Source organism: Garra rufa, chromosome 8 (genome assembly GCF_049309525.1).
Source record: "Garra rufa chromosome 8, GarRuf1.0, whole genome shotgun sequence".
NCBI lineage: Eukaryota > Metazoa > Chordata > Actinopteri > Cypriniformes > Cyprinidae > Garra > Garra rufa.
In genome coordinates this window covers 13,187,894-13,199,960 of record NC_133368.1, presented here as the reverse complement: position 1 = coordinate 13,199,960, position 12,067 = coordinate 13,187,894, and the positions used below count along the sequence as shown (strand labels likewise).

General features: G+C 34.8%; 1 protein-coding gene across 1 annotated transcript; it reads left to right on the top strand.

The window, feature by feature from the left end:
* The first annotated feature begins 6,803 nt into the window (after positions 1–6,803).
* c8h3orf38 (chromosome 8 C3orf38 homolog) lies at positions 6,804–11,233 on the top strand. Its single transcript, XM_073846139.1, has 3 exons — positions 6,804–7,013; positions 7,199–7,374; positions 10,027–11,233. Exons 1-3 carry the CDS (start codon positions 6,887–6,889, stop codon positions 10,579–10,581), a joined length of 858 nt encoding a protein of 285 aa, XP_073702240.1. The 5' UTR covers positions 6,804–6,886; the 3' UTR covers positions 10,582–11,233.
* The last annotated feature ends 834 nt before the right edge of the window (positions 11,234–12,067 follow it).

Here is a 12,067-nt window from a genome sequence, read left to right as displayed (position 1 = left end):
GGGTTTAAGTTATAAATAATCAGTGTGTAACCTCATAAAAAAATATTTATTTAATGTTATTCGCGTTATATTTCATGTGCAGCAACATAATGAACTTTTATAATGGCAGAAACAAATGATGAGAGTCTGCTGGCCAAAGAGCCCTTCATGCTTCACTTTGAATTTAAGGATGATATGGACATTTCCTTAATGAGTGTGTGAACAAATCATGCCTCTGGATTAATTGCATGTTTAAAGAGTTTTGATTTATTTTAGGTTTAAACTAATTTAGTTAGGTGAGTAATGTGTGGTTATTATTGTTGTTAAATGTGTGCCTTCTGTGCTATATGTTTTGTTTGATTTTGTAATATTTTTTGGGAAAATCCAGTTTATGATGGGTATAGTGTATAGTACATGGTATTATGTACAATGAAAAATTGGTTAATACTGAAATGATTAGGTAAAAAATATAGTTTAACTAAATAAAAACATTCTATTGCTCAAGTTTTGTTTTGTTTTTTGTTTGAGCTTTGTACTCAGTTTATACTGTTTAAAAATATATAGAAAAATATAAGTTGATCATTATTTTCACCCACTTTCGATCTCAGATGGAGACTCCGCCCACTACCGTCTGAGCCTGCTGCCGTGGCGCTGCTGCCGTGTGACTGCTGTGACGTATGGTTCTGCTGTTCTGCAATCGGCCCTATCTCGTTGGTAGTGTAACTCATTGAAAACAGTCAAATAGCAAGTGAAAGTTTAGACACACAACTGCTAGTTTATAATTAGGCCAATATTTTCTCCATTGTAGGGTAAACGAAACTGAATAAATAAATATAGCTTGTAGCAACATTTTCACTCCTAGGATTCATAAACAAAATGCTAACTGGACACTTGTTGCTAAATATTGCATGCAAATATAATATTTGTTTTCAAACCTCCCAGACTAGTTTTGAGTTGGCAAGTGAGAACTCGCAGTTAAGTGAGTCAATTAGCAACTGAATAATTCATAAAAGTTTTGATTCACTGGACCTACTACAAAAAGTATTGTCAGGGCACTGCTATGTCATTCCTACATTGTTCTGAGTGGTTTTAGCATTTTGCAGTCAGTGTTGGGGGTAACGAATTTCAAGTAACGCGAGTTACGAAATCAGACTACTTTTTTCAAGTAACTAAAGTAACGCATTACTTTTTGATTTACAAGAAAATATCTGAGTTACTTTTTCAAATAAGTACCACCAGTTTCCTCCATTTATTAATTAAAAGCTCTCCTGTCCCCATGTTGAGAGAAATCGGGAGTAAGATGTTACTAGTTCTAGAATAAATGCGAACATGGATTCATCTCACTCACAAAAAAAAAAACAAAAAAAAAAACAGATTAAGTTTTCCTCAAAATAAATAAAAAAAGTGAAATGCAATTCAGAATGTGACGCAAATCTGTATTTTGCAATATTGCTAAATGATGAAAAATAATGTAAAATGTTATATACTTTAAAATATAATTTATTCCTGTAATGCAATTGCAAATGTAATTACTCCAGTCTTCAGTGTCACATGATCCTTCAGAAATCATTCTTTACTCAAGATGAACTAATATTTCTTCTTCTTTTTATTGCTGAAGAGTGTTGCACTTTCTTCTTCTGTGTTCTACTGTACAGATGTAAATTTACTTTTCCTTCAGCCTGAGGCTTTTAGTGTGAAAGGGCTTTTACATAAATATATGTAAATAGAATAGGGTGACCGACCATACGTCCTCTTTTACCCGGACATGTCCTCCTTTTTGGCTATAAAATTATGTCCGGGGGGATTTTGTAAAATATCATAAAATGTCCGGGTTTTTTACGTCATTTCACTGACCGTCATTAATTCAACACTTTAAATGCAGCCACAGCACACCGGCATTATTCTGAGGTACCTGCAGGGATGTACTGGCCATCGGGAGCACCGGGTCATTCCCAGGGGGCCGATCACCGAAGCGAGGGAGACCTCCCCCATATTAGGCGCTATTTTAAATTATAGCGCATTCAAAACCGCAAATAGCCGAAAAGTGTGAAGCGGTGGGATCAATCACCCGCACAGTGCTGAAGAACGCGCGCTGCGCTTCTGCCACGGTGTACAGTGATAAACAGTGTAAGTTGCTTGATCCATTCAGATAACACACAGAATTGTGTTATACAGTCATGTGAAATGAGAACATTAAAGGTTCTGTAAGTTCTGCTGGGCTGGCTGAAAACAGCCACGACATTGGATACTGTCACTGCATGATGAAGTAAAGTGGAAAACGCCAATAAATAATTACTGTCAAAACAAAATTATTACAAATTTCATAGTTTATTATTACTATTTATTTTAAAAACCATATAACTAATGTTTTCTTGTGACCACCGTCTTACTAATACTAATATTCTAAGCAATAATTTCTTTCTTTTAAATGTTTAGTTGTAATTCGTTTTAATTGGAGTAAAATGTTAATTCAATAAGAGCCTGATTAAAGAATTAAATATGGGTCTTATATAAATTAGGTGTTTACTATACATAATAAAGTTCTTAAAGGGACAGTTCACCCAAAAATAAAAATTGTCATCATTTACTCAACATCATGTAATTTTAATCCTGTATGAACTTTTTTTCTTCTGTGTAACATCAAGGAAGATACTTTGAGAAATTCAAAACTTTTTTGTCTATAGAGTAGAAATCAAGGGTAACCAAATATGTTTGATTACATTCTACAAAATATCTTTTGTGTTCCACAGAAGAAAGTAAGCCATACAGTTTTGGAACGACATGAGGGTGATGATTATTGTTACTGAATGTTTTTTATTACATAATTTATTAGCAACAAATTTTATGCATTCTAGCTCAAAATCTGTGACAAAAATGCAGTTAAGTTTGTTACATTTGAATTCAGCAGTATTTATCATTATTTGTTTATGTCCTGTTTTATTTATTCATGTACTCCAATTAAAGACCCTATAACCCTGCTGAAATAAACAGCTAAAACCAGCCTAGGTTGGTTGGCCAGTTTAGGCTGGAAGTAGCTGGTTTTAGCTGGTCTTTTAGTTGGTGGTTTCCCAGCCTGACCAGCTAAGACCAGCCTGGCCAAGCCGGAAAAGTTGTCAAAACCCTTCTAAAACTAGTCTGCTGACCAGCTAAAACCAGCCAATCAGCACAGGCTGGTTTTAGCTAGGGGTTTTTTCACCAGGGAACCCAAGAAAACTTTCATGTGGAACTTGTGGGCCGGATGGGCTGAATTTGTCCAGGGCTGAATTTTAACCCCAGTCCAGCCCTGGGTACCTGTCTGATGACGTGAAAGACACAATTGTCAAAACAAAACAAACAAGGATCTGCGCTGCAAGAGCTGTGTGTCACTAACATGCCGAAACGCAAATGTAGTTTCAGAGACAAATTGCAAAAAAAACAAAAACAAAATTAACAATGCTATTCTTATTTAAGCATTTTATCTATTATTTATTTATGTTTGCTTTAGTCCTGTATATAGAAAATACTAAAAGAGATTATATTTTTTACAAGGCAATAAGGTTTTCATATAATTTTTTAGAGAATTTAAATAAATGTGTGATTTCTAAAAGCGCTTTGTCATTATTGAGCACTTGGGTACTTTTGCTGAATCACGGGGGGGGGGGGGGGGGGGTCCTCTTTTTGGATTCTCAGAATATGGTCACCCTAAAATAGAACATAAATAGAACAATCGCTGGAGGAACCTATCAGTGGTCTCCATGAAGTCGATGATGACCGGAGTGGAGAACAATCGCTGGAGAAGCCTGTCAGTGGTCTCCATAAAGTCGTTGATGACTGGAGTGGAGAACAATCGCTGGGGGAACCTATCAGTGGTCTCCATGAAGTCAGTGATGACTGGAGTCGAGAACATTCGCTGGAGGAACCTATCAGTGGTTCCCATGAAGTCAATGATGACCGGACTGGGGAACAATCACAGGAGGAACCTATCAGTGGTCTCCATGAAGTCAATGATGACCGGAGTGGAGAACAATCGCTGGAGGAACCTATCAGTAGTCTCCATGAAGTCAGTGATGACTGGAGTGGAGAACAATCGCTGGAGGAACCTATCAGTAGTCTCCATGAAGTCAGTGATGACTGGAGTGGAGAACAATCGCTGGAGGAACCTATCAGTGGTCTCCATGAAGTCAATGATGACCGGAGTGGATAATAAACGCTGGAGAAACCTATCATTGGTGTCCATGAAGTCGATGTTGACCGGAGTGGAGAACAATCGCTGGAGGAACCTATCAGTGGTCTCCATGAAGTCAATGATGACCGGAGTGGAGAACAATCGCTGGGGGAACTTATCAGTGGTCCCCATGAAGTCAATAATGACCGGAGTGGATAATAAACGCTGGAGAAACCTATCATTGGTGTCCATGAAGTCGATGTTGACCGGAGTGGAGAACAATCGCTGGAGGAACCTATCAGTGGTCTCCATGAAGTCAATGATGACTGGAGTGGAGAACAATTGCTGGAGGAACCTATCAGTGGTCTCCATGAAGTCGATGTTGACCGGAGTGGAGAACAATCACTGGAGGAACCTATCAGTGGTCTGCATGAAGTCAATGATGACTGGAGTGGAGAACAATTGCTGGAGGAACCTTTCAGAGGTCTGCATGAAGTCAATGATAACTGGAGTGGAGAACAATCACTGGGGGAACCTATCAGTGCTCTCCATGAAGTCGATGATGACCGGAGTGGATAATAAATGCTGGATGAACCTATCACTGGTCTCCATGAAGTCAATGATGACCGGAATGGAGAACAATCGCTGGGGGAACCTATCAGTGGTCTGCATGAAGTCAATGATGACTGGAGTGGAGAACAATTGCTGGAGGAACCTGTCAGTGGTCTCCATGATTTTTTTTTTTTTTTTTTTACTTGTGTGTGATGAATTTTTTAAAGCACATATATTCAGATAATTCAAATAATTTTTGATAAAATGGGTTCTGTCACAGCTTGACATTTTATGTCAACATTTCTTATTCATCTTACAACAGACATGAATCCATCATTTATACTACATAGGATGAGGCTTTATCATTTTTCATTACTTGAAATATCTAGATAGTTATTCTTGTACTGTATTATTCTCATCTGATTTATGCAACCACATACTTGGTGTGTCTTATAGTCTAAATTTCACCTGTCAGACCTGTTTAGACATGCTTTACATGTTTGTATGAATTCATGAAACTTGACATGTATGTTCAGGATTAATGATTAAAATAAGGGAACTCTGAACACAATAACTGTATATAGTTCTTACTCAAATCCATTTTTTAGTTTTGTTGATCAGGAGGCAATGAAATTTGAGGAATTTAATTAGTTTGCCCTGGTGCAAAATAATGGCTATTGAAAAGGATATGGCTGGGTTATCATAAACCAGACATTTGCAGCTCAGACGCGCTGCCAACGTGGATATTAAGCTGGAAAACCTTCTGATAAACCCAGACACCCTAAAATTCAAACTGATTGCAACTGATCTTGGGTGTGGGTTACACAGCCCCACTATCTGATGACTGGCGAGTACCACAGGGATAAAATATGTCTCCAATGAGGATCAGCACTGTAAGTATACCATGCTCTCTCTCTCTGTTACTCCTGTCAGTCACTGTTTTTAATTTCAATCATCTCATAATAAAATTAATCATCATGATCATAATCATTAAATTCTATCACCATGTAACCGTCACAATTTTATTTTTCCAGGATGGTTATTCCAAACCCTTTCCACTGGAGGTCGCTCTGCAAATTCTTGTAAATCAAGGCAGCTTAACTTGTCACAAGGTGAGATCTTCATTTTCAAGTCGAGGTCTAACAAAATAGAAACAATGGAAAAGAGCAGATGTAAAGTTAAAGGCCATAATCAGATGTATATTTTTATTTTATTTCCTGTTGTCAGCAGATCGACCCAGAGCGGATTGGACTGATAAAATCAGTAATTCATATTTAGACTACATGGTTTTGGAAGTCATGCTATATAATATTAATATATACATTTGCAGTCAAAATCAAAAACTACACCAAGATTTTTGCGTTGTCTAATAGTATTAGGGTTATTACTGCAGAAATTGAATATAAGTAATAGTAATTAGAGTATTGGTAAATATTTCTATATTTCTAAAATTTAAATGTTAAATTTAAAACACAAATATAATGAAACTATTTATGCATTTATAAATTGCAGTGTAAATAGATTTGCATTACTGTTGTCAAACAATTAATCGTGATTAATCACATCCTATCCTAAATGAAAGTTTTTGTTTACATGATGTGTGTGTGTGTGTGTGTGTGTGTGTGTGTGTGTGTGTGTGTGTGTGTGTGTGTGTGTGTGTGTGTGTGTGTGTGTGTGTGTGTGTGTGTGTAGATTTTATTTGACAACAGCCATATAGCAGTGTTAAATAAAATGTTTATTTAAATAAATAATTATGAAAGGGATGCTTCTTTTTCACTTGAACACCTGTCCACGAAAATTTACAATAAAATTCACGTTTCTTTGACTGTCCAAAAGAACAAGAAAAAAAATCAAGATTGATTACAGTGGTCAAAAGAAAGAACTATGTTACATTTACCCACAGTGCCACACAACATCGTTCACTTTTTTTTTTTACATATAGTGTTAAAATGTTTTTTAAAAATGCAGTTATTCGTAAATAGTAGTAGTCGAAAATTTGACTATTTATGGCAGAGATGCATGTTTTTTTTATTCATAAAATACCGTCTAGTAAGAGTCGCTTTGAACTTTTATTTTGAAGAGACGTTTTTTCTGTGGACTGTGGAGGCGCTGTGGTGCGGCAAAACAACGGAAGCAACTGCTTGTTCTACTTTCACATTGCATATCAGTAGATGTACGTAAGATGTGTAGCCTGACATAACTTGTGTAAGTATGTCAAAGTTGTCAACAAAAGAGCAAAGTGGCTGTCGAAAACTGTTAAGATTATTACCTCTGGGCGACTTGTTCGCCCTTAAAGACACAGTAACGAATCGACTGATTGGTGTAGAGAGCACGCAAGGTAAGGCAGTACCGTAAAGCTAACCTCTTCCAGACTTTTCTGTAAACATTGCACATGTCTGATGGCAACGGCACTCGATTTTGAGTAGTTGTTACTGTTCTGTTTTATGTCAGGTTATAATAAATATGTTTTCTATGAGCTATGAGTGTTTTCATGCTGTCACAGTCTTGTTTCCCGATCAACAGAGGCCATTGAGGCCATCATAACGTACTCACAAGATGCTGAGGAGCTCCTCAAAAGGAAGAAGGTACATCGGGATGCCATTTTTAAGTATCTTGCCAATGAAGGAGTTGCCATGCCCCCTAATAGTGAGAAACAACAGCTGATAAGGAGGACCATTGAGTACTGGTCATTTGGTGAGGTAGGTATCCAAAGTGAACCTCTAAACACAATGTCAAAAACATGTTTGCATGGTAGGGAAAAATATATATACAATTTAAAAAGAAGTTTAAAAAAAGTCTATTTTAGGACCGTTAAGGTGTTATTTCTTACTTTTTATACTGACACATTTTTCATATTTTCATTAGAGTTTAGTATATTTCTCCCTGTTTTCACATTGCTATTATACAAAGTTGAATTTAAATTGTGATAAAAATGATTTATTACGTTGTGTAATATAGTATAGAGTATTTATACATTATAGTACTAAACTAATAAAATAGTTTTATTGTATTGCAGTTTTATTTAATGAAATTATAATAATGGGTAGTTGACATTAAACACATTACATTAAATTATTTATCAGTCTGCAGGGCCATCTAATGAACCAGTGCTGGCACTAAGCAAAGAACTTAAAATATGTTATTAAACATTAATATAATTTGCAAATATATATTGTCAAAGTATATGTTGAGGTTATAATTAATTTTAGCCTTAAGGCTGTTTAATTGAAACAATAGGAGTCAACTTTCCTAATACAGTTAAATAGACAGAATGAGAAGATTGAAAAGAATGAGAATGAGAAGATGAAAGCTAAAACATATCCAAGCTGTCTTACATATTGTTGACAAGAATGTTAGTGCAGTTCTTTAAAAAAATAATGTATCTTTGGGCATGAAAAGTTAAATAATGTCAGTCTGTAAAGCTGAAGTAGAGATTATAGCTAAATCAGTTATTATTTTTTTGTTCCTTCTTTCTCTTTTTGTTTTACTAGTCATAGAACATCTGTTTTAAATTGCATTTGTACATTTTTATAACACCCCACCCACTATATACAACCCCACCTGATTTCAATGGAGCAAAGATCAATGTTTATTGAACATATAACTTTAAACACGTAATGTTTCCTTCTGTCCTGGATTGACCGTGTTATATTTGCACATATCATGCATCTTATTATATATTAAATATTGACATAATGAACTGTATTTTGCCCCACCTGGCTGCCTTCTATTCTGGATTACATGAGCTGTTAAATAGACAGGACTTTGCAACAAACGGCCATTAAAATGAAACTGTGATAATTATGATTGACAGCACTTGTAATTAAAAACACTGCTGTACAGGGAGTGTTCTAAATGCTTGGAAAGGGGCACCAAAGTATTATAAGTACACACTAGCCAGGGCTCAACGCTAAGGATTTTTTCTACTGACCTGCCAAAATTTTCAGTGGCCCCACAAAAAAAAAAAAAAAAAAGTAATAAAAAAAAAATGTAAATAGTTGTTTTCATTGTTTATGATAAATGTAACCTTTACAAATAAGGTTATGACATCCAAAAATACGTAACTTTAATAACATAACTCATTTAAAATATTATTAGGCAAGTGAACACACCACATGTTCACCGTATAAATAAGAATTGAACCCTTATTAAAGTTGTTCAGTAAAGAGCAATTACAAATGCAAAAAATAAATAAAAAGCTGTAAATAAAAATAACTGTTTTCTATTTTAAAATGCAATTCATTCCTGATGGCAAAGCTGCATTTTTAGCATCATTACTCCTGCCTTCAGTGTACTTGCAGAAATCATTGTAATATGCTTGTTGTATCTAATATTCTAATAATCTTTTTTGACCTTGCTGAGTAAAATTATTGATTTCTTTAAAAAGAAATGAACTGTGGTGAAAATTGTGTAATTAAGTAATTTAATTGATTATATAAAAAAGCTTCCCAAATTCTGAAAAGCACTGACTGTGACTGCTTAAACATGTTAAGAAAAGGCTTAAATGTCATTCTTTAAAAACTGAATACAGTTGATGTTAAAAGGTTACATACACCTAATTATTTTACCAAAATAAGGTTTAAACACTCACTGATGCTCCAGAAGGAAACACAATTCATTAAGAGCCGAGGGGTGAAAACATTTTGGAATTGAAGATCAGGGTAAATTTGACTTATTTTGTCTTCTGGGAAACAAATATCTTCTGTAGCTTCTGAAGGGCAGTACTAAATTAAATAAATATGACATTTAGGCAAAATAAGAAAAATGTACACACATTCATTCTGTTCAAAAGTTTACACCCCTGGCTCTTAATGTATAGTTTTTTTCTTCTTCTGGAGCATCAGTAAGTGTTTGAGCCTTCTGTACTATGAAGCCTCCATGTGAAAATATGGATCTCAAAAATTATAAAGTCATTGTTGGAAAGGGTTCAAATACATAAAAAAAAAAAAACGAATCTGTGGGAGCTGAAGGATTTTTCTGAAGAACAACAGACAGTTTAACTGTTCAGGACAAACAAGCGACTCATAAACAACTATCACTAAACAAAACAAAAAAACAGCTGTGGATCATTCAGATAACAGTATTAAGAATCAAGTGTACGTGAACTTTTGAATAGGGTGATTTTTATAAATTCAACTATTATTTTCTCTTGTGGACAACATGAAAATGCTTATCATGTGGAATATCTTAAGGTCAATGATAAATAAAAAAAAATAACATGCATTCTCTATGATCCCTCTTATTTTGGTAAAACAATTAACATTTTGCAGATTCTGCAAGGTGTATGTAAACTTTTGACCTCAACTTTATTTACTGTATATGACACCTGCACTGAATTTTACTTCTAACAGATCTCAAGGCGTGAGAAGTACACAGTGGTATCAAATGATGTTGGAGATGGTCTGTCAGACCTTCCAGCTTTGGGAAAACAGTTCTGCCAGTGGTTCTTCACCCTTCTGAACTCTCAAAACCCCATTCAAGGGAAACCGGCTGAAGATTGGGGTCCTCAGCATTTCTGGCCAGATGTGAGACTTCGGCTTATCTCATGTACAGGAGATCAGTGTGCAGATGAGTTCAATGGGGCGGAGCTTGTCAGTCAGCGGCTTCATGCTTTTGTAGGACAAGAAGGTCTGTTGTTCTGCCCAAACTTGGAGGGTCAGGGGTTAAAGTGTATATCTTCAGCTCATGGACTGGTGTTAGTGGCCGTAGCCGGGACCATCCACCGTGACAATGCCTGCCTTGGGATTTTTGAGAAAGTGTTTGGGCTCATTCGCTCACCAATGGACAATAATCGTTGGAAAATAAAGCATGTGAATATAAAAGTGGAAGCACAAGGTGCCATCACAGCCAGACAGTTACCAGTTATTACATACGACTCTAAAGAGTTGCTGAGCCTTTGCGATTGAGAGTCAGAGATCCACACAAGGTTTGGTTGGACATGTTTTGATTCAGCAGTGAAGAGATGCACTGTGTTAACATGGATGATGTACTATTCTGTGTAAACCGCTTTAAAGTGGGATAGATATGCATCTGCAAAAGAATCTTAAGTTGGTATTTTTGCTGACCTTGAAGGAGAGTTTCCGGTCAGTTTGAATCCTAGCTAAATATTTCTTTAAAAATTTATTTTAAAAATGTATTATCATTCTTATTTTTTTAGATAAAAACTTTAATGTTACATAAAGTAATTTTCTGAAAATTGGCATAAAAAATGATTTTTAATTTGAAAACATTTACACACAAAAAAAATCTGGGCTTTTTAGTCATTTTTATTCATGTGAAATACACAAAACCACATTAACACTTTAGGGTCGCATTTCTTGATTTATTTTTGTTTGCAGAAATCTAATTGGTGAAATCAATATAATTTTGTGAGGGCTTCTTTTTTAATTCACTTCAAAGACATTTGTTCTTTTTTTAAAGAAAAAAAAACATGATTCATTTTTATATATTTTTTATTATTGTGATTTTGGGTTGGCTAGAATTCAAACTCTCTGGAAAATTAAAATCATCTTTAGCTCCATAATATTTTAAGATTGTCATTAAAATACCTAAAATCTGTTAATGCCTTTTGGTTACTGTTAGTACTCTTATCAGTGTCATTTACCAGTAAAATATCTGTTCAGAACATCTCTGTGTTCATTAGTACATAAACATCAGTTAGGAACAAACAATACATCTACAGCATTTATTATCTAAGTTGGTGTTAATTTCAGCATTTACACTCGCTTCATGATGCCATTGAAGAACCATTTTTGTCTAAACGATTCCATAAAGAACCTTTAACATCTGAAGAACCTGTTTTACAAAAGGTTTTTTAGTGAAAGAAGATTCTTCAGATTATAAAAAGGTAAAAAAGAGATGGTTCTTTAAAGAACCTTTGACTGGTTCTTTGTGGAACCAAAAATGGTTATTTTATGGCATCACTGTGAAGAACCTTTTAAAGCACCTTTATTTTTAAGTGTACTAATGCATTATTAAAATCAAAGGTTGTGTTTGTTATCATTAGTTACTGCACTATGAACTAGCATGAACAATAAATGGCTGTATTTTTATGAACTAACATTAAGATTGGTAAATAGTGTAATAAATGTATTGTTAATTGTTTTGTTCATGTTAGTTAATACTTTTAACAAATGTTCACAAATGACACCTTGTTGTAAAGTGTTACCTCTTATTATACTTTATTTTATTTGTTTTGAGTTTGTGTTTGAACACAGTGACATCTTGATAACACTTTACAAGTGTCCAGTTGTTACAATTAGCGAACTACATTAGTTAACACGAACTAACAATGAAAATACTTAAAGTATTATTAATCTTAATGGTAATTTAATTTAGTCAATAAAATCAAAAGCTGTATCTGATAATGGACCTGAGTTAAAGGAGTAGTTC